At 42.3% G+C, this 23,157-nt stretch overlaps 2 protein-coding genes across 3 annotated transcripts in view; one reads left to right on the top strand and one right to left on the bottom strand.

Moving 5' to 3' along the window:
• The window catches only part of KCNJ1 (potassium inwardly rectifying channel subfamily J member 1), a 39,333-nt gene extending 37,772 nt beyond the window's left edge, over window positions 1–1,561 (bottom strand). Inside the window, exon 1 of the mRNA XM_064524334.1 lies at window positions 1,484–1,561. The gene's annotated coding sequence lies outside the window, so the exon portion shown is untranslated. The remainder of the gene's footprint in view (window positions 1–1,483) is intronic.
• KCNJ5 (potassium inwardly rectifying channel subfamily J member 5) overlaps window positions 1–23,157 on the top strand; it is a 50,608-nt gene extending 27,451 nt beyond the window's left edge. Inside the window, exons 2-4 of one of the 2 annotated variants that reach the window (XM_026097265.2) lie at window positions 1,382–1,556; window positions 10,293–11,239; window positions 22,774–23,157. In XM_026097265.2, coding sequence (XP_025953050.1) covers window positions 10,300–11,239; window positions 22,774–23,114 — 1,281 coding nt within the window. In that variant the 5' untranslated portion in view covers window positions 1,382–1,556; window positions 10,293–10,299 and the 3' untranslated portion in view covers window positions 23,115–23,157. The remainder of the gene's footprint in view (window positions 1–1,381; window positions 1,557–10,292; window positions 11,240–22,773) is intronic. The other variant, XM_026097263.2, reaches the window with a different exon arrangement.

Here is a 23,157-nt window from a genome sequence, read left to right as displayed (position 1 = left end):
TTTTTCTTGTTTCAAAACAAGAATGCAAATAAAAAGTTGCAAAATGCCATACAGTAAAAGAAAAATGTCATTCTAATTCTGACTTATTTCATTAGAGATAGTGTAATTTCTTTTTAAAAAATGAATTGAAAAGCAATTTCAAAACAGAATGTGGAAGAATTGCTTTCAGATTCTAGCAAGACTGACATTCTTGTACAGTGTTTTGTTTTTGAAAAGTTCTCATTTCCTGCCTGGAAAATTTACTGTATAAGAATTTCTGATGGGCTCTATTCCATGTCGCCCCTGGACTAGAAAATTAGGGAGGACTGTGGGTCGGGATTAGGGAAGAGGGCAGTTAAGCCTGTAGGTAACCTGTAGTTGCCAGGCACGTCGATCTCTTATATTCTGCTGACCTGACATTTGCTTTTCAGAAGAAATATTCTTCTAAGCTGGGGAGACAATGTGTGATATTATCAATGATAAAAAAAAAAAAAATCAAATACACAAAAAAAGCAAACCATTGAGGAGCTTTGAGAACATTCCCTGGGACTAGCTGGATCACAGGCAAACAACGCAAGTCACTCAGCAAACACCATTTCAGCAGTTTGGTTGGTGGCATGTCAGGAAAGAGCTCCAGAGGAATCGTGCTCTCCCTCCTTCTCCCCACTTTTCCCAAATCCCTCGGTCCAGCCTGGAATAAGACTTTTCACAGTGCTGGTGGATGCGTACACATGTGCTCCCTGTTAAGTGTACAGCTGCTGTGTTCTCCCTGCCCTCCTTTTTTAGGAGCTGCTTTCTGTTTGTGTGATTTAAGACAAGAATACAGCCCCTACCTCCTAAAAATATAAAACACTCCAATAATCTGGCAAAGGAGAACCCAGGCGAGGGGAGAGGTGAGGAGCTTGCAAGGGGAGGAGAAGTAAACATAAAGCACTTGGGGAACTGGCGAGGAGGGCAAGGACCATGTGGTCGACAGGGGAGCACGGTATCTTTCGCGTTTTCTCAAGGCGTTGAATACGCCTCTATTCCCCCCTCCCCAGCCAGCCCTTTCTGTGCAAAGCAGCAGCTTAAACCCCTCCCCTCTCTGCTTTCACTCCTGCCACCTTTCCCGTTCCTGTTCATTCAGAGCAGATGATGCTCCTCATCACATGCAGTCCTCCCCTCTGCCCCAGCCCTTTAAATAGCTTTATACCACCAAGAATTCATTTGTGCTGGAGAGAGAGAGCAGGAGCAAGGAAAGGGAGGGACATTTGACAGGCAAAAGTAGCATTGCAGCAGTGGAGGGCAAGGATTTGGAGCACTCCGTGTCAGCTCTGCCAGAGCAGGGGAAGTCAGGGATACCTAGGAACAGGGGTGTGTGCATTTAAATCTACAGCGCCATATAAATGTTTTGTAATAACAGGCAGAGGCAAGAAGGGAAGGGAGAGCCCAGGGATAAGAAGACGACCCCAGCTCTCTGGTGATGGCATGGATCGGACACTTTTCCAGCAGCTGTTTTACCTACCTCTCAGTCCTGTCACTGTCCAGTATCCCCGAAGTGCCAAGGCACAAGACTGATGCACAGCCGCTCTTAGCAAGTAAGTTACCCTATTGTTTGTTTTTCCAGTTCACTTGCTTTCTTCTCTGGCTGCTAAGGATCAGAATCCCAGAAGGCAGGAGGACAAGGGGCTGAGTTAAGTCAGCCGAATACCAGGTTTCCATGCCTAACCCTGCCAGAGTGACAGCCAGAGATCTGCTGTTGGCTAACTTATTAGCTGCCTGGGAACTCTTTGGGAGGCTAGGGACTGGACATTGATCTTGGACAAAAGCACTGTCAGATGTAGTAAAGGTGTTGTGCAGGAAAAAGGCATTAAAAATCATGAAGTACCCACGTACCAGATTACTGGGAGTCATTGTAATACAGTGGGCAGAGGGAGACTGATCTGTAAGCAGCCCTCAAACCCGTGGAGTGACTCTGTAATCTTCACCTCGAGACAAAGATAATATTCTTTCATATTAGGATGCTTACTACTCAGTTTAAGGTTCAAGAAGTCCTTGCAGTTTAGTCTCCAGATGATGAATTGTCACGTTCAGCTCTTGTAGAGGACAGACAATATAACGTGTTGGGAATCGTTAGAGGTGTTTATGGCTCTGGAAGTAAAAACCTGACTCCCCTTTGTACCAGTGCCATGCTGAACAATTTAGAAAGGCACCCGTAGTCTTTGTGTTTGTGTTAGTGCACGCCGTTTGGGAGTAGCATGCTAACTTTTATATGGCTTTCTCTCTCATGTGTTTTTGACCTGAGAGTTTTGTGCACCCCATCAGGGACTGACAGAAACTGTCTCTATCCCAAGGAGCTCACAGCCTGACTTTTCGGATCTCTGAAATCAAGCAGGTCCTTCGTCCTGTACCCTTTCACTTTTGAGTGGGCAAGTGCCTTAGACCTATAGCGAAGTAGCTTGGAGGAAAACAAAACTGGCCTTTCCCGCTAGTTCTCTGACCGATCCAAGCAAGCAGTATCTCTTATATCATGTGGGAAGCATGCCTAGCTGTGTTTTTTTGGGGGGAGTTATTTCACTGCTGGGGTCTAGTTCCTTCCCTCATTGTTCCTCCTCAGATGGAGATAAAGGAGCAGGATCACCCTTCTGTTAGCATTAGGGAAAATTCTCTATCTCTGGAAGCTTCCCAGTTATTTGCGCACACTGAGAAAAGGAGTAAGAGCTTTAGAGTCATGTTCTGAGACAAATCTCTTGATGCTTTTGCATTAGGTTCACCCCTTTCCTGTTTAGTTTGAGGTCTGGGGAGCCACTGGCACATCTGAGGTGAACACTGGCACTTAACCAGCAGTTCGATTTTACATAGGTCACTTTATCTTTCTGTGACTCATCTTCTCTTGTCTGCACAGTGGGTTCAATACCACTGTAGCACTTCACGGGACAGAAAGAGCCTGCACTTGGCTCATCTTTGAGCTGTTTGGAGTTGCTACAAAAGTGTGAAGTGGTATTAATATCCTTTGATTTCATTTTATTTTTAAAGCCAGCTCTAGGATTCTGTAGTGACTCTCTGTGGCTAATATGGTGCGATGTCTAAATAATAGGTAATAGAAATATTAGTGCTTTTGGGCCAGTATTTTCTCTTAGGGCTGTGGTTCTGTTTACCCTGGTACTCACTGTGTATATTCTGCATGTAAACAGTCAGTAGCAGGAGAACAGGGGAGTGTCTTATGATCAGGACAGGAGTGTTTCTTTCCCTTTGTTCAGTTGTGTTGGTTAAAAGATAACAGACAAATTTTCAATGATGACAAAGGTCTTCCTAAAAATAGTCTGGGGTAAAAGTACAGAGACAGAGATGCTGTGGAGAGCCTCAGGCAGAGTCGCTTCCTTGGAAGTGAAGGGATCAAATTGGTTTAGTTTCAGGTTTTATTTGTTGGGGAAGCCATTATCATTTGACTATTAGAAGCTGATTTGGAAGAATACCTGAGAACATAATATTGATGTGTCCTTTGTACACAGAATTGTATTCATGCTCACCTTTTATAATTCTCTAAAGTATAAAGTATTTAACTGAAGAGCTGCATTGATTATATTCTCCTGTGCACCCCATGCATTTGAACTGCATTGTATCAAGTAGCAGATACCCCTCCTGTTGTGGAAACTGCCTCTTCTCTAGTCATTGTTCTACAGCAAATTGTTGCAGCCTACATATTGGGGTCATTACAACATCTCATAAGGCATTTCCTACTCTTTATCTTTTGTTTAAAAAAAAAAAAATTCTCATTAAAGTTTTAGTCCCCTCACTCTTCTCTGCATTAGTTTGAAGTCAATACATTTAATGCATCCACAAACTTGTGTTATGTATGGGGTTTCTTATAGTTTAATTCCTACTGGAAAAAAAATCTATTTGAAACCTACAGCTGCTAAAGAGCAAATGGTAAGTAGAAAGCCCCCTCCCCCCCTTTTTTGCAACTCATTATGGTTTTGAAAAAAACTTCAGTGAAGACAGAAATATTATTTTGCGGCATTAGAGATAATCTAGCTTGGTTTGGCTTTTTTTCTTTCTAATGGGAAAATAAAAGGGCCAAATTATTTCTTTGTTTAAGTGTATGGCTGCAGCTCCCTTGAAGTTGAGGGTAAAAGAGCTATTTTCACTAGTTACAGATTTGGCAGTTCAGCTAGGCAGAGACCATTGCGAATGTCAAATACTTAGGAAAGTTACCTTGAAAAAGCCTTCTAACCTAGTAGCATTCTATGGATTTTAATCTGAAAATTGCTAGGATTTACTAGGAAATGGGCTCTTATTTATAGACTTTGTGCAGTACTTGCAGTTGTCCTGTACAGAGTAATTCAGAGAACCTACTGAATTACTCTTTATTCCTAGGCCAGCCATTCTGTGGCTCTGAAAGATGCCTTTCGGTGGGCATACACAGAATAGTTAACATTGTTTCTTACCACGGTACTTGGCACCGTTTGTATTGGAATTTCCTCACTCCCACACAGGTACCATCAAGTCCGGCCTGGGAGGGCAGCGAAGGGGCTCTCGGCACAGCCTGCTGTCTTGGCAGTCATGGGCTGCAGCAGTGTTTGTAAAACGCTCTGAAATTCCCTAGGAGTTATAATCATTCCTGCTGATAGTTGATAGTATGCAAGTTTTTCAGAGTACTCTTTAGACGCACCTGAAACGTATAGGGACGGTACTCCCTGCTGTTGGATTGGTGAAAGGGAAGGAGAGCGATGTGGTGATTACAGGCACTTATTTAGGATTTTGGAAACACCAAGTTCAGTTCCCTGCCACAGACTTCCAGTGTGAGCATGGAAGAAGCAAGTGGTGTCCTTGTGACTCACAGCCCCAGCTAAAAAATCAGAAAAAGAACACTTCCTTATTCCACAAATCTTTTATTTTCTTATTTTCTTTTTAAAGTGCATGATATCTATGTTCAGCACTGTGAAACATTCGTATACTCTGTGAGTGGGTACCACACAGCTTCCTCAAAACTGAGAACAAAAGGGCTCTCAGGTATTAGAACTGTGATTATTCAGCACTGCTAGGGGAAGGATAGGTTGGGAGGTAATTAGCAGATAAAAGTTAAGTGCAACCGTCCATAAGCTCTGTCTTTCCCCATGTCATACTGACTTTCCACCCAGAGAGACTTTTTTTACAAGGAATTTTTTTTTCGAAAGACTGAACACCTTCTGATACAATATTTCTGAGCATAATGAACTCCAGGCAGACAGGCTGTCATCAGCCCAGCTCTATAACAAGCAACAAAGTCATCTTGCTTCCTTTGGTAGCTGCCATCAATCACCCATTTTTGTGTACTCGCTGGTGGGTGTCTCCTTCAACTCCAGAGGAATTCCATTGTAAAATCGTGCCTGTCAGTGTGTTAGAAAAGCGGTGCTGTGAATTAATGAAAACTTGGAGAGGAAATGAAAGGAATCTTCCTACTTTGGTACTGAGACTGCACTTTGAAAAGCAGTTATTTGGATGGGGGAGCTTTCAAACCACATGTTTATTAGTGAGGTGCCATGGGTCTCCCTTCTTGTGCAGTTTGCTTGAATAGTTTGCCTTGCTTGTAACTAACTCTCTTGCCTCATTCCCTTCGCCTGTGGCTTTCCAAGCACTTTCCAAAGAGGCAGCCATCATTATCTCTATTTTTAGGGCAGAAAACTGAAAGGTGACAGGATGTCCTCAGTGTCTCTTTGTCTGTCTTTCTCACGTACATACTTGCTCCTTGAAAGGTAATCTTGCATTGGCACTGTTGACTGTTTAGTCCTAGTTACATACAGGCAGTAAATAAAAGGATAATGGGAAAGCGACGTTTGAGGGAAATCAAAGCCCCACCTGTCAATCAGCATCTATCTAATAGCTATTTCCCTTCAGATTGTCAAAGGACATCTTCTAATATTTTCTCTTCCTCCATCTCTCCATTGGCACTCACTGTTCAATGATCAGTGCTTTTATTCTCTTTGGGTGGCACTGCTTTAGTTAGCCGCATGACTCTACAGACTTTCCCCTACTGCTAGTGTCTGTCAATCAAAAATTTCATTCCCTTGTTGCAGTGTAATCCAAAAGAGAATATGCACCCAGAGGAATCTGGGGACAGAGAGCTAGGCTACATTTCATGTGGTGTGGACAAACAGGCTGCAAAATACATGTCTAGTTTTTCATTAACAGACTGTTTCGTATTTATTGCTGTACTGATTGCTTGTTTAGTAGTATAAAGCCCTTAATCTTGGAAAGGAGATGACAGTTATATAAAATCCTGACTTGCGGGGGTTAATTTGGGGACAGTTGCTAGTTTATTCTCATAATGTAAGAATACACGGACATCAGGTTTAAAGTGAACAGAAGGAACTATTTTTTTACATGAACAAACTTGATGTCAAATTTGTCTCTCTACACTCCTGTTGCCTGCCAGTTTAAACTTATCAAGAAGCAAATCCTATTCCCATTGAAGCTTGCATTTACTTAATCGAGTTAGCAGTTATCTAAATTGGAAAAAAACCCCAACATGCTAAGGGGGAGGAAAAGTCTCTGGCAGACTTTTCTTGTTTCACCTTTTGCAATGTTTTCAACAAATTTCTATCTTGGAGCTATGAGGGGATATATCAGCCCTGTCAGGCAGGGCTTGTAGACAGCTCTGCAAAACAATGTCTTCTGAAGATATTTAACTAACCCCAGCTTGACTCTGCTTCAGCAATTGTAAAAGCCAAAATGTCACAGCCTGCCCCCAAGTCTGTCATGTGGGCAAAAGCTAAGCAACAGCAAGTCTGATAAAAAGCCTCTTTGCAAGGCTGATAATGTACTGACTTACGTCTCTTTTTGCAGTAGCCTGTCCAAAAGGAAAGCAGCTTTGTACAAAAGTGACATTTTTATTATCCTGGCCTTGTTTAAGCAAAGGTGGTAAATGCCAATGAAACAGTATGGGTGTGTGTGACTATATGAGGCAATTTCATTTTGCAGATCTCTTTTCGGGGGAGAGCAGTGATTTACAAACTGAAATCTAAATCTCTGTGAGATGCTTGCACATGATTACCATTATCTGGGAAAGATGTGCATGCTTAGTAAGGGTGGCAGTATATTGTACAATAAAGGAGTAAACTAAATCCTTACATCAGTACAGTGCTCCCCTTTTGGTATCTTGTCATCTGTGATAAAGTGTCCCAGAGCAGTTAAATAGCTGAAGGAGTAATAGCAAATTTCTTAGAAGATTCTTGTGCTTAGGATCTAACAGATTGTTAATATCAGCATCACAAATTTTACAGTTTGGGAAACACTTTTTCCCTTGGCAGAGGGAAAAGTAGTGATTTGCTCAGAACTAGAGAAAAATTACTGAAAGCATTTGGAACAGAAACTGGCTAGTCTTTGGACATCCAAACCTATGCTCAAACCACTAGACGATTTTACTCCTTTTTAAAGAATCTAATACAAAAATTCATATGCTTAATTATTTTCAATAACCACATACTAAGGCTGTGTTCCCACAGTGATGGGAGTATTTTAAGATTAAATATTAGGAGAAGTTGTAATGCCAGTGAAGCTGTCAGTAAAGTTCATTGGCAGTAGGAATTTTTCTGCTTTAATGGACCACTTGTAAAGTGTTCCTGAAGGTTTCCAGAAAGATTTCACTTGACCTATTGCTAAAGATCAGTAGCATTAGGAAAGTGATGTTGCCAGTCCCCTGAGTGTTTTAGTTAAGGCAGGTTTCCCTGTACTTTCATTAATGGACGGTCCCTCTAGCCTGCTTCACCAGAGTGATATTTCTAGGGATTTAGGCTTTTTGATTATCTGTATTCTATTCTGATCTTTTTAATATGTTTCAAGATCCTTGTGGTCTCTTTGGTGTGGATTTAAAGCGTGGAACCTTGCACCTGTACGTGAATGTCCTATAATGAACTGTTCTGTCATATGTAGTGTCAGTGTAAGTGAAATTCAGCTTCAAATGTAACTTCAATAACACTATTCTGTCTTTAACACAACTCTTTTTTAAATTGAAAACATACACTTGCCTATTTATTATTTGTACATCTTTAAACATATAGAGATTGATCAGAAGCTTTTGGTCCCAAATTGATTAATTTTAGGTTAATCAAAAAAGGCAAACAAGATCAAAAGTAATATTCATTAGAAGGAAGCAAAGAGGGTTTCCTCTGAACCTGTTGTACTCAATAGATGGGATGCTTCTTTCCTTAGTGTGTGATTGTTCTGACTTGCACTTGACATACGCTTTCACATTTCATGAAGTTAGAGTCAATCTGTACCATTATAATTTGACAACATTTAGCAGACGCTCTGCATGGATGTAAATAGATGCACACCATAAGGCAGCAGAGAACCAGACCAGTGGTCCAGGGTAGTCAAAGTTGCAGTAAGTAGTAGAAAAGAGTTAAAGATTCTATCTAAATATACCATCAGCTTGCTCTCAGGAGCCCTTCTGCCTTCAGAAGAGAAGGAAGTAGAGGTAAGGATAAATATTCGTATTTGCTGCCAAAACCTTTGATGCTGTTTGAGGAAGGGAACAGCACAGTGGTGGGGTTATCTACTCCATGTCCAGTATCATAGGCAGTAGGAGTGGCAAACTTGATTCTTTCCATCCCGGAGTCATTAATCCCTACTCCTTGCTCCTTCTTGTGGCTGGACCAGCTCAGCCCCGGCCCAAACCCTTCCTCAGGCCAGACAGAAATTTGCTGGCACTAAGAAGCTTCAGGACTGTGCTGTGGACAGATGGCTGGGCTCCCTAGTGCACCAAGCCAATGGGTACAGTTCCAGCAACAGGCTCTGGCTGCTTCATTGGAGTAATGATTGATGGTGATTTACACAAGGGCTAAGAGTAATTCTTTGCTGTTAACCAGGCTTGGCTACAGTAGAATGGAAGTGGAAATTTCTTGCTTCATTTATTCATCTGCCTCTACTTCCTTTCCACCCATCCTTTGTGCTTTTTAGTATTGAAAAGATGAAACTACTTTGCTCAGTCTTGAAATTGTCTTTCCCAAGATACTCTTAATTGTATCTCTGTACCTTTTCTGATTCACAGATGCATAAGAAGATTAAAGATAGAGGGAGCAGTAATAGATTTGGTTAGGTTTTAATAGTATTTGCAGAGGACAATGCAGAGTTCGAATGCCGTAGAGAATACTGCTACTCTATCTTTGATATCCCTAAGGCTTCTTAGGTAGTCTTTCACACACGTTGTCTGTGCCCCTGCATTCAGTCAAGACTGTCATTTTTCAATAGAGAATGCATGGATTTTTTTTAAGGAGCACCTAATCATCTCGGTTAACTGAATGTTAAATTACAATCTGCAAAAATCATTGCAGCCATCATCTTGCATTGTTTTTGACTTGTTAAGCATAGTTTTGGGCATAGTGGACTTTTTAATAGCTGCCTGTTATGTTTCTGTTTTTGAGTGTCTAGTGACTTACACAGTAAAGTGTTTCTGATATATCTGCTCAACAGTAGATCTGGATTCATCAGACCTTCAGGCATATAATTGAAGATGCTAAGTGAAAAGCCTATTTCAGATTTGGAGTCCAGGCTCCCTGAATAATTAGTGGAGAGGAGTGGGCACTTCCAGAAGATGATTCAGCACACCTGAAATCTGAATTATCCCTGGAGGTGCCTTTCCCTGTCTGCTTGACTGTAAGGGAAACATTTGTGCATAATTTAGATTTCTTTTGGTTTTACATAGGCAGTGGTTGGCACTCAGCGTTTTCTGTTCATTTTTAAGGTTTCTCTTGGTATGCACCCAAGAACTGAGGCACCAAAAAGCCCCAGTCCCATTTGAAAATATATGTTCATGTATCTTTACTTCACTCCCATTTGTGATCTCAGGCAAATTTCTGATGTAAAAAAAATCTGAGGACCATTGAAGAGAGAGGAAAAAAAAGAAAACCACACCACACACATAATGAGCTCTACCTATTTCATGACTCTCAGACCATGCTCATCGCCATATTATCTGAGGTTCCAGTAATGCATTAAGCGAAGTGACTAGCAGCTGGTTCATGTATGAAGAGACTGTGTATTAGGAATCAGTATTTAACATGCAGCTCAAAGCAGCAGTTTATTTAGCAAGTGGATGTTTTGAGGGAAGTACTGAAGTCTTTCAGTGTTTCCCAGAACAATGCTAGGAGGAAAGAAATGGTCCTAGTGAAAAGCTTTCCAAATGTAGAAGTAGCCTATATACAGCACTGTACCAGCATGGGGCAAAATCTTTTGGTGTAGCATTAATATCTGCAGTCCTGCTCTGTTGTAATGGTTCACGAGGTAACATGAAATGGCTTTTGCCTCAGCTCATTTCCTGATGCCTTAGACTTTATTTCTCTGTTCTTTCCCAGCCCAGCCATGGCCGGAGATTCTAGGATCTTCATGAACCAGGACATGGACATTGGAGTTTCATCCAGAGAGCCTAAGAAGATTCCCAAACAGGCTCGGGATGATGTTCCCATTGCCACTGACCGAACCCGCCTCATATCAGCAGAAGGTAAGAAGCCACGCCAGCGTTACATGGAGAAAAGTGGCAAGTGCAATGTTCACCACGGAAATGTTCAAGAAACCTACCGATACCTTAGTGACCTCTTCACTACACTGGTGGACCTCAAGTGGCGTTTTAATCTTCTGGTCTTCACTATGGTCTATACCATCACTTGGCTGTTTTTTGGGTTCATATGGTGGCTCATTGCCTATATCCGGGGAGATCTGGACCATCTTGAAGATGAGAACTGGATCCCCTGTGTTGAAAATCTCAGCGGATTTGTTTCTGCGTTTCTGTTTTCTATTGAGACTGAGACAACAATTGGGTATGGCTATAGGGTCATAACAGAGAAGTGCCCAGAGGGCATTGTATTGCTCCTGATTCAGGCTATTCTGGGCTCCATTGTCAATGCGTTCATGGTGGGATGCATGTTTGTCAAGATCAGCCAACCAAAGAAGAGGGCTGAAACCCTCATGTTTTCTAACAACGCAGTGATTTCGATGAGGGATGAGAAGCTCTGTCTAATGTTTCGGGTCGGGGACCTCCGCAATTCCCACATTGTCGAGGCTTCCATTAGAGCCAAACTGATCAAGTCCAAACAGACCAAAGAGGGAGAGTTCATCCCCTTGAACCAAACGGACATCAACGTGGGATTTGACACCGGAGATGACAGGCTGTTCCTGGTCTCGCCTCTCATCATCTCGCATGAAATCAATGAGAAAAGCCCCTTCTGGGAGATGTCCCGCACCCAACTGGAGAAAGAGGAGTTTGAAATCGTGGTCATCCTGGAAGGAATGGTGGAAGCAACAGGTAAGGACTTGTCAGAATTACCCACAACTTTGAAAGGGGAAGGGAAAAAATGGAGTGCAGTTTGGCATTAGGATGTCAGTGTTAATGTCACCTGAACTGAGATCATGTTGGGGTTTGTCCTTTTCTAGTGACCAATTCACATGGGATATTATGGTATGATACAGCTAGCAATTATAAGGTGGGTGCTTTAGCTCATGATGTAACGTTTCACACTTTTTTGTGACCTGGATTCAGACAGACGAGTTAGACAAGGATCTGTCCATAATCAGTTAGAATTGATCCATGGGAAAAAAGGAATGGGCTAAAGGAATTAATGAGGTCTCTTGCCAGCCTGTGTTCTGTGATCAGAATTCACGGCCCAACTTTTTCCATTTCTCCTCTGTATTTAAAATTGGCTGTAACTGTGCTATTTTAGATATTGCTGTGGTGTTGCTCTTTAATAGAGACTGTGAAGAATGTGCCCAAGTATTCCTGTATCACATAAAACAATGTGTGCTAAAACTGAATGACTTGCACTCAAGACATACATTTTCAAAAGAAGCTCAGAGAGGAAAAATACAGAAACCGCTTTTGTGTCTCTGGTGGAATGCAGTAGCTGTTTAATGGCATAAAACAATGCTGTGTCATGGGTAGATTAGGAGATAGACTCAGCTGATTGCCGGTGTCCTGCCATGGGTATATTTGTAGCAAGAGGTGAAAGAAGCCTGCATTTGTATATGGTAAGTCTGGAAAGGTCCTGTGTTTCGGCTTCCCAAAGTGTAGGAGAGGGAGGTGGCAGTGTGCCTCTTGGGATGACTGAACGAGTGGTTACAGGGGCCTCCAGGCTCATTTCTGCAGGTAGACTCTGGGTCTGGCTAGAGAGGAAGACACTTGTCCTCTGGTGTCTCACCTAAAAGACATGGCACCATGGGGTCATTTTACTGCTTGCAGTTCATTTTTTTCCTTGGCATTGATGAGGGAGCTGACAGGCTCAGTTCTAGCACAGCAAGCACGTTTAAGCACCCTGAGATGCTGATGCTCTCTTCAGGCAGGCTTTCTGAGCCGGAGCACTGTCAGTGTGCCTTGGTCGCTTCAGGGCCTTTGAGGGGAATGGGGCTGCTGGCAGCAATGAGGAGCAAATTGCTATCTAGAGATGCGGAAACTTAGAGTCATAGATGCAAAAAAGCTTTTGTAAGTAGTTTTGCCCTGTGGTGTTTAAGGATTTTAGTTATGAGACAGGGCTGTGAACATAAGGTTACTTTGGTGGTAGTGGGGTTTTTTCATCTTGATGAAGCACGGGTACTCTCTGAAACACCAGCAAGGCCTTTCTGCTTGATGCGAGTACTCAGTGGTATCAGTGCATTCTCTCACAGATTTTAGCCCTTGCTTACTATTAATACTGTTGCTTTCTTGTGATTTATCCTTGTTAGTCTCCTAATAGCCAGACATAAGAGGAAATGGACTCTCAAATTCTTGCATCCCGGGCCTTCACTCTTTAAGACAGCTCTCCAGAGAGCTAATTCAGTTTCCTAGTATTTCCTTTTTGTTGTTAGGCGAGTAGCAGTAGCTGAATTTTCCAGAGCTAATGGGTGTTTATGTGTAGATTAAATTATACCTAGGTTGGAGTAGTGTACTGCACAAGTGAAATTAATTTGGAGTTACTAGGGGAATTACTAGGGCAATATTCTTTCCCAGCAGAATATTGTAGAGATGTGGCTGAAATGCAAATCTGGTGGAGCTGAGCACATCTAAATCTCATGAAGATTTGGCCAGAAAGCTTTGTAAAGAAGGTATCTCATTATGGGGGTTGCCAAAATACTGTTGGTATGATAGTGGTGTTTCATTCCCAGATTGTTAGTTACAAGACCCTCTTGTCCACATAACTCTCATATGTAAATATAACTCACTCCACAGAGTCACTTCAGTCTGAATGGGTAGAAAATCAGGTTGCCTCTAACAGCCCCTTTCTGTGGGCAGGTAGCTTGGGCAGCCTTAAACTGTAGAAGAAGAGGCAAAGATATCCAAGGGGAGGATTTGTAATGGAGGCTTAATTTGTTGCTTAAACAATTACTAGGTACAAGAACCTCCTAATCTGAGCATGGAGTGCAGTTTGTTGTTTGTCCAGAGCCTCTTTCCTTATCACAAGATGACAATGTCAAATTCTGCTTGAACAGCTATTGCACTGCTTTCCTCTTAAAAAGGCTCAGCCTCTGTTAGAGATGTGTGAGAGGAAGTCATTATCAGTAACAACCTCAAAACTAAAAGCACGGCATAGAAATCATATTGCTTTATAAATGGGCTCCTGTCCCGGCGGAATCGTGCAGGCCGGTGTGTAATGATATTAAGGAGTATACTGGGTCTGTGGAAATGAATTATTCTGGTGTCAGAAGGCAGGCTGTGAAATTCCAAAAATGAAGCTGGAAGAGCCAGTTTGCATTGAACTTAGCAGAGTGCACCTCAGATAATGCCATTAACTGATTCAGAAGCTTTGGTTTTCTGAATGATATATGTGTAGTGGGGGGGGGGGGGAGTTGGGGAGGCTGATGTTTTGCCAAAAAAAAAAAAAAAAAGCAGTCTGCAGAAGCACAGTGTTTCTGCTTTCCTGCTTTGTCCTTAAACCTCCGAAGAGTGATAAACCAGTTTGGATATATGAATTGCCACCTCTGCATCTCAACCTTTGCTCCGAGCAAATTCTATAGGTTCTTTCCTTCCTCTTGGATTGTTCAAGCCCCATCTGCTTTCAGGAATGGCATAATTTATTTGAAGGGTGACTCCTATTTTGTCATGACACTGTTGCAACCTGGTCAGATTGAGGACAGTATCAAAATGCTGCAGGCAATTCGTTCCCTTAAAAGCCCCTATGAAAAACTGGGAACCACCATCCCTGTGTGCAGAGGTTTAATTGACTGGCTTATATAGCTCTGTTCATGATGCACAAGAGGGCAATGAACCCTGCTCACTCTCCCAGAGGTGGCTCAGCTCTGGAGCTGCTGGCAGGAATAAAAATTAATGAAAACTTACCCACACTTTACAGACAGCAACAAATCATACTCCGAATACATCCTGTGCTGGTGAGAAAGTCAGCTACATTTTTCATAGGATGTTGTGAAAGCAGGTCAAACCTGACTACACTATGATGGTTGTCAACATATAAATGACTAAAGAAAAATAAGCATAACCAGTCTCTGATTAAAGGGATGAACATTTTTCACCAAAGCATTTGGGACATCAAATTTTTATCTATTTCTAATTGTTTCAATCAATTATGCATACATTTCAAATGAAATGCATTGTCACCCCTCAGACAAGGAACTTTGACATTTATGTTTGATTCTGATCCAGTTGAAGGAAAAGATGATAAATAGTTTCAAATGAAAAAGGTACAAGAAATTCTGGAAAGTTGAAACACTTCGTCATTGTTTTTTGAAAAACAAAGTGAAACATGCTATTGTTTAAAAGAGTGTTTTTGTTTTCAAGTTGACTTGAATTCCTAAAAGGGTAAATAACAGCACACAAAAAAGCAGCATACCAGGGAGCCTGAAACGCAGTGTTCTTATTTTGCCAAAAAAGAAAATAAATGTTTTATTAGTCTAGCAACAGCTCTCCAGGGGCCCACAGCTATTACACTTTCTCACCCACAAAGCCAGCTGTGGCAGAAGGCCCACTGACAGGGGTCTTTACAATCAATATTTTAGTATGGTTTCGGCACTGTGACTCATCAAGAGGTTAAAAACACCAAAGGGAGACTAAGTTTCTGGGTAGATATGCGGTGATTATTCCTGAGTGAAATGACCACTGTAAAGGCAAAATCAATACAGATGACAAGTGTTCTGACTTCCAGTGCTCTTTGTGGGCATCTTGAAACAGCAGAATCACTCACAGTATCAGCTTAATGAATTGGTCACAGATTATTTTAGGGAATTCATTCTCTTTTGATTTATCTTAAAGGAACACTTGTCAAAATCAGCTGGCCCAAATTTGACCTTCAGTAAAAGGGAAGAAAGCGAAGGTGGAAAATCTGTTTGCAAAGTGAATATGTTTTTGCTTTCAGTGCCTTTCTGCTTCCCACAATGGCAAGAAAAATTAGAGCCATCCAGTTGACAGAATAGGACTAGGCTGTTGTTAGCCAAAACACACTTTCCCCTAGCCCCTTGTTGCTTAACTGAACGTAGCATATCAAGCAAGGCTGCCAGAACCTACAAAAGCAGTTGAGATTCACGCCCCCCCCCCCCCCCCCGCTTCCATGTGCATGCAGAGTCAGCTGGGTTATGTGATGAACAACTTGGCTGATTCAATTAGAGAACATTAGAGAGTCCAATTTTTTTATTTTTTTCCGTAAGCCATCATTCCATGTGATGAAGCAGCCTGCATATCCTAGAAGACTTTCTGGCAGATAATTTGAAGAGGCTCTCTTCCCTTCCAACTTTACCCTTCCGCTGCTGTTCACTGACAATTAACCAAAAATTGATTTATTGGTAGCTCTCCTGCAAACCTCATTCTGTGTCCAGCATTGCTATTTTCTGGGCATAGAGGCATCAGTGCTTAGTACTTCACTGTTGGTCCTCGCTGGTTTTCACTGCCTTTTTTTTCCCACGGACATTAAATAAGCCATGAGGGAGGATTTCTGACATCTGATTAGTCCAGTGACTGAATAAAGTTTTAATATGCTTTTAGGAAAGGATGGAGAGATCTTTCTGGCTTAGGTTCTGTGGCATAGAAGGTGGTTTAACGACAAGAAGTAATGTACTGTGAGTCAGGATTTTTGCATCTGTGTTCCTCATCCTGTCCCTCTGAGACCACAGGCAAGCAGCAGCCGTTTTGCACCTTCGCAGAGGATACAGTAAAATTTCCTGGCTGTAAATATGGGGCAATAAGGAGTAGTCACAACGTGGATGTACTGAAATGAATCATGATTTTCATGGGAGAACAAGGGAAGGGTGAAATTAAGGAAATTTTGGTGCATTCATCATCTGGTTTAGGTTGTCTAGTTGCTTGGGTTTGTATTCTGCATATAAGTAAGTTTTCTTTCATTTTTAAAGCATTACATGAGTTAAATTGATGCTTTATTACACACCACAAATAGGTGTTGTGATGCTTATGAATATCTTTGATATCCTGCATTAAAGGTGTGGGGATAAAGCAATAAAATGGGTATCTGAAAGGAAGGGCCTTGCAGAACTATTTAAGGTGGTTTTGTGGCCATCGCTACCACTGCGAGGTGCCACACAGTATTTTTAAATACCCATGGCAATACTGTTATTGCTGGCATAAAGCAAAGAGGGTAGGGGAATACTGGTTAATGTTGGTGTTTTAGTTTGGATCAAGGGTACTTCTGAAGCAATTCCCCCAGTCATTTCCCCTTACCGTGCTTTGGCTTTGAAGGGCCACTAATGGGAGCTCAGTCAATGGGACCAGCATGGAGATATTGTGAGGTAATGTGTATAGTGTGGGTGCTGGGTCCTCGGTACCAACTGGTTCACTCTGTAGATCTGCTCCCATTGCACTGTGCTGCTTCCTAAGGTAGGCATGAACTGCGAGTCTAACTTGGTTCCCGTTTAGGCATTTAACTGAGACCTTGAAGGTAGGAACTTTTCACCAAAGTTAAAGGGAAAAGGATAGATGTTTCTAGAGGCTAAGTCATTCTGTTGGTGATCTGAATTGCTGCCAGAGGTGGACTTAGGCAGGCTAGTTGTCTCAGGTTCCTCTGTAGTTGCATAAATATTTTTGTGAGCTGCCAGAAGTTGCGTGGCGTGAGTCTGGGCCTCAGGTTCTGCTTGGCAGAGGACCTGGCAAGCGAATCCAGGATCTTTAAATCATAAGGTATTTCCTAACTATTGGCACACCTGACACACAAAAAGATAAGGAATAAGAGATGAGGGCTATAGGGATTCAAAAGTAGAATTCAGTATGAGTATATATTTCCATTCTTACCCTTTTTAACCTGCTTGCTTCACTAATCCCGATGATTCTTGCCAAACATTTTTGTCTGTTCTGTTCCGCTGTGCCCTTGCATTTTTTTCATTTCCAGCGCCTACGAGTTTTCCCATGCATGGAGAGCATTCAGAAAAATTAAAATCCCATTACTGTCCTCTGACATAAAAATCAAACTGAATCAAGCCCAGACGTGTCCTCCTCTAAAGGAGACAAGCATAAATAATTGGAGAACTGTGCTCCTACCTTCTAATATTCCTTTTGAAGTCGGAGGAATATTAACTTTTTGGAGGTTACAGTGTATCTTGCTGTAATTAATGCAAAGGGACTAATAAATTTTGTAACTATTCAAATGATGATGCTAATCTAAAGACATGTATTGCTTAATTAGACTGATAGAATTTAAAATTGTTTTAACTACTCTTTGCCATCCTAACTTGCATCAGTCTGCTGCTATATCTCCCAGTCCATCAGTTCTTTCTCTGTACTTTTGTAGTGTAGGTGGAATTCAGCTCAGGGAGCAGAATATATATTATGCAGCTTTAGTGCTTCCACTACAAGGGAAAATGTCACCCTGCATACAATAACACATGAAAACAAGGACAGAGAAGTGAAATCACTTCCAGCAGTATCTGTGTCTAAACTGCAGAGAGAGCCTAGCAAATATGGCAAACATACAGTCAGCATCCACATGACACTCTGCCAGCAGATAATCACTTAGAGCTGAGCTCTGTGGCATTTAAATGAGTAGAGTTAGTTTTAGGCTGATGAAAAATGTTGTCTTGACAGGCCCAGGGGTTGGGAGATCTCTACCCGCTGAGAAAGTCCAGGCCATGTAACAGTACTGAAAGATTCAACTACCCTGAAACCCTCTGGCAATTTCTTGGCTTGGTAGATCATCCGATGTGGTCCCCTCTTCCCTTGCCCTCTCCTGCAAAACTGCCAATAAGGATACTGGTTATGATGGCACATTTGATGTAAATATGCGTCCTCCAACAGCTGGAGAGAGTCTGTCAGGTCGTCTCTGGGTAATCAAACAGCTGGAAGATGCAATTAGATTTGGCCTGTGAAAATGAAGTTTGATTTTTGACTGGTAACCTAAGGGTATAAAATCAGGAGCAATCTCCTGCAGAATTTTTCCATTTCTTAGCGCTGTTGCAGAGCCAGAAGCGTGTGTTCCAGTTGTATAATCAGTGGCATTGCAAGCAGTGAAAGGTTCTGAAATCCGCAACTCCCATTGAGTACATTGGAGAAAAAATAGGCTCCTTACTGAGTGAGCCATGAAATAACTGCTTTTCTTCGGTGCATATTAACATTCCTTAGTCTTTGATAAAATGTAAGCTGCTTGATCTCGACTGATTTTGATGACAGAAAAGTGCCTTATTGGTATAGTTCCCTGACACCTATTTTACACATCAGTCTTTCCGCTAGTGACTCTGCCTGTTCTTGAATGTAGTGAAATGCCTGGATTTATACAAACAGCAATATATTTTGCATCTTTTCATCTACTGGAAACCAGAGCTGAGCAGCTTGCAAAGGCATCTATTGCTGCCTTAAATAGGAACACACACAAACTCTGTTATTGATCCTGTGATGTAGTGACTCCAGCCAACAGACCAAATATCCACTTCTTAGGACTCTACTATAATGAAATTATCATTAAAACTCTACGAACTTGCAGAACTTGAAACCAGCAGACAGTCCTGGTTTAGCTTTGCTTAAAAAAAAAAAAAAAAAAAAAAAAAAAAAAAAAACTGGAACTGGTTCCAGCTTTATTGAAAACCTAGTGCATCTGCTTACAACATTGTGCGCTTTATTCTGGTTTCAATTAAAATTTGGTTCTGTTTGCATCTGAAAGCTAAGCTGCTGAATTAAAAGATGAGAAGTCTGTAACTAAAAGTTAAAAGTTGAAGACTTCAGATATCATTTCATATTTTTTAAATTGATGGAGTGTACAAATTTACATTAGGCATACTTTTTCATTTTTAAATCAGACTATTTAGGAGCAAGTAAAATTTTATAGTGGTCCTACTATCTGGAAAAATCAATACCCTTGAAAAATAAAAAAACTCCATAACTTTTATTTGGAAACAAATTAGTTTTGAAGCATATCTGCTTTGACTTACAAAGGGAAAATCAGGATATTCTTTTCCTTATTTAAATGAGGCTTATTTAAATGCAGCCCAAGTCACCAAAAGGCATCTTTTACTTTGTACCACTTGGCATCTCTGTAATAGTACCAAACATCTGCGTTTTTTAAATGTAGAACGTGTAGTTATATCCATTTTAACAAAAAGATGAGCAGCTTCTATCAGGACTAACGATACTATGGTAATTTTTCCAAGAAATTCTAGCAGTTTGAAATCTCCCTCAATTTCTTGCACTCCCCTGGATGTCAGTGCTTCGGGCAGCTCTAGCAGGATTGTGCAAGGTAGTTGTACTGTGCTGAAGTGGAGCAGCAATGGCAAAGTTGCTGTGGTCCTTGATGGGTGTAAGCGTACTACCTAAGGATTCACTACACCCAAGGTGTCCCATGGGCTTGGATCTCTAGTATAAGCAAGGCTTATGAAATGAAGCTGCCGATTTTTGCAGAGAGCTCACAGACATATGTGAAAGATATTACTCCCCTGAATTACTCAGCCCCACTGCAAGTTGAAACTTAGATGTTCAGAGCACAGAAGGCAGAGTGCTCCTTGTATTCAAGTGGAAAGCAGCTGCATCAATGTGCTCTTAATAAAAGTAAGGTTTATTGTTTCCACACCTCCTCTGTCATCTTTTTCCAGTTACAGAGGCAATAATTAGCCAGTGTCATTACAGATGCATTAATTAACCAGGCTGGAGAGCACAGGGCAACCTGCAAAGCAGGCACTTAATGGAATTTGCAGCAGGAACAATGCTGCTGTTTACTGGGTGGTGTGGGAGTTGCCAAGCAGTATGTCCCCACGCAATTAAAACACCACTGCACATGTGCTAAAAAGGAATATTTGAATGGGATTATGGAGCAATTACAAGTTGTCTCATTGTGCTGGCGCTGCGTACCCCTGGGGTTACAAACGGCAGCTACTGCAGGAAGCTGGCAGTGTGCGGTATTTGGTTGATGAAAGCTTTCTATTGTTCCTCTCTTAATTGAATACTGATCACGGGAGATAACTGTGATTGTCTGTGGAGTTCAGGTTCACCCTCCCCCAGGTAAAGGAGCTATTTCAGGTCCCGATTACAGGGCAGGGGTTCCCTTTGGATGTCTCAGACCCTAATGTTGGCAGGGACACTCTCCTCTTGGTCTTGGGGGCTGTTACAGGATACCTTTATGCAGCACTGGGAAGGCCGTGGTAAGATCAGCCTGTTCGTTTACAGGACTAATCCTGTGAGCACCGACTGACCTGCTCTCCTGCTGGTTTTGCTGGGCTTTGAAAGCACTCAGAGCTTGGGGGAGGCATGAAGACCTTGTGAATTCTGATGCAAAACCAGCTCTGCCCAAAGAGAAGGAGGTTTGTTTAACTCTCTCCTTAGCATAGTATGCGCCCGTGTTGCTGGTTGTCTAGGACTCAACTCCCAGCAGGAGGGAGCATCAGGGGGTGAGATGAACAGAAAGCACGTTGGCATTAGCCCTGCAAATCCGTGTTACTGACCCTCAAAACAGGTAGTTACAAAAGCCCCTGCAAATGGAGTTCAATGCTATGGTAAGTGTCAGTGACACAGGTCTCCTGAGAAAAACTACAGCAGGACTCAGAAGTTAGTAGGACCCCAGGAGCTGCCTGTGTGTTGAGCTGCTCTTCACCAGCTGGTGTAAGGGAGTGAAGATTAAATAGTATTCACCCCCCAGGACTGAGGAGTCCACGGCAGGGTGCCCTCTGGATGAGGGTGTACATCACGGTGTTGTCTGAAGCGCAGAGTTAGCAGTGCGATCTCCATGCTGTTTTCTACTCATACACAGCTGACAGTTCCCTGAAAAGCTGCTGTACCTCAACAGAACAACTCCTAAAGGCAAGGACAGTTGGGGTAATTTTCCTCTTCCATTATTTTATTTTTCGTAGCAGCCTCTGCACTTCCTGGTTCCTGCCAGCCCAGGAAGCAGACACGCTAGAACACTGTGACTAACTCCGTACTTGTTGTTCCTGCCCAGAAGCAAATACTTCTGCAGATCTCCTTGGGGGAAAAAATTGGCTTGTCAGTCTGCAAAATAGAACTGGAAATTTCTCGAAGTATTCTATGTCTCATTGTCCCCCTTTCCCTCTTTCAAGAACTGAAAGCAACTATATATTAAGGAAAGCAACGAGAGAGAAGTAAAGCCTTCAGGAAATCCTGTTAGTGTGGGTGTCTTTTAATGGACTGTAGCAATTATGAGAACAAAATATTCATCTCTACAAAAAGGTGCAGATTTGCTGATTATCCTGGGACTTCATTCACTTAGCTGGGCTCAGCTAATGAGAATATATGATCTTCTCTGAAGCAAAAATGCATCTGACACTAGTATTTTTCCCCTACGCATTGCTTTAGACTTCTGTTTGTGTACTTTGGGCTGCAGGAGTTAGATTTGGAAGTATTGGCTGGGAACTGAATCAAGTGCATGTTTTGAATGTGTTCCAGTCAGTCCTATCTCTCACGCTCCAAGAGAGAACAGTGGGAGGACTTGGTGAGGTCAGGCTTTCCAAGTCTCACCAGAATTAATTCCAAAAGCATAATGTATTGAGGACAAACAGAAGAGAAATATTTAGAAGAGAAGACAGCCTTGACGTTGTCAGGTAATTCCAAAGGGAGTCGTATTCAGCTATGCCAAGGCTGCATACTTATCCCTGCTCTGCTGTGAAAAGATTCTCTTTAAACTTTCCCTAAGTAAACAAACAAACTGTCATCCTTGGGGCTGAAAAAAAGCTTCACAAAAATCAGTTTCATACTTCCCACTGTTTATTCAGTCCAAAATCAATTAATACATGGAATTCAATAACCTTATGAGCCAGACTCTGTGATGTCGTGGGTTTTGGTTCAGCCAAAGCTGTATAGTTGGATCCAACCCTCCAAAGGGGAGGAGCCATTATTTATTTATGAGCCATTATTTCTTGCCATAGAAATCAGTAGGAGCTGGGGCCTTCTGCACCTTTCAGGCTATGACTCTGTACCTAACACAAGTGCAGGAGGGGAGTAGCTGGTACTGCTGTAGCTGAAGAGGAATCTGGGGTCAGACAGAGTGGGAGGGCAGGAAGCCAGGTAAATGGCAGGGCAGTGGGTTCAGTCTCACTAGGGTCAGGATTAGAGGTGCGTTGGCAGGGTTGGATGTTGTCATAGCATGTCATTAACCGGAAGTGTTGTTAGTAACAGCCATGCAAACACCACCTCACCAGAGCAATGTGAGGACAGAGAGAAGTTGCTTAGTGGTACCAGACCTCAAACCTGTAAGCACAAGGTTCAGGAAACACTCTGAAGAGGCGGAGATGAGTCCATCCCTTTTCCTTTGAGCGCTCAGCTTTTTCATGAGAGGCTTTTGTGAGGCTTATTAAGCGAAGAACTTTTCTGTGTCCCAGAGCAATCAGGTATGGAGATAACACAAAAGTGCTTTTAAATGAAAGGAGTGGTGGGATGAGCGTGTAATGAAGCTTAGCATTTAACATCCCTCTGTTTCTACCCAGGGATGACTTGCCAGGCTCGCAGCTCCTACATGGATACCGAGGTGCTGTGGGGACATCGCTTCACTCCTGTCCTCACCCTGGAGAAGGATTTTTACGAAGTCGACTATAACAGCTTCCATAGCACTTATGAGACCAACACTCCTGTGTGCTGTGCCAAAGAGTTGGCCGAGTCTCGCCGGGAAGGCCGGCTCCTCAGCCACCTCTCCAGTGCCACCCTCCTGAGCGGAGGCAGAGAAGCAGAGACAGCAGAAGAGGAGGAAGAGGAACAGGAGAGGGAGCCGGCAGGGTTGAATGGAGCCAATGGAACAGCAGGAGACGTGAAAGAAGACATGTCTGTATAACATGTGAACTCTGCTGGACAGTAGATACCCATATACGCTTACT

This window comes from Dromaius novaehollandiae, chromosome 21 (genome assembly GCF_036370855.1).
Source record: "Dromaius novaehollandiae isolate bDroNov1 chromosome 21, bDroNov1.hap1, whole genome shotgun sequence".
Taxonomy (NCBI): domain Eukaryota; kingdom Metazoa; phylum Chordata; class Aves; order Casuariiformes; family Dromaiidae; genus Dromaius; species Dromaius novaehollandiae.
The sequence above is the reverse complement of the archived record's forward strand: the minus strand, read 5'-3'. Positions and strand labels throughout refer to the sequence as shown.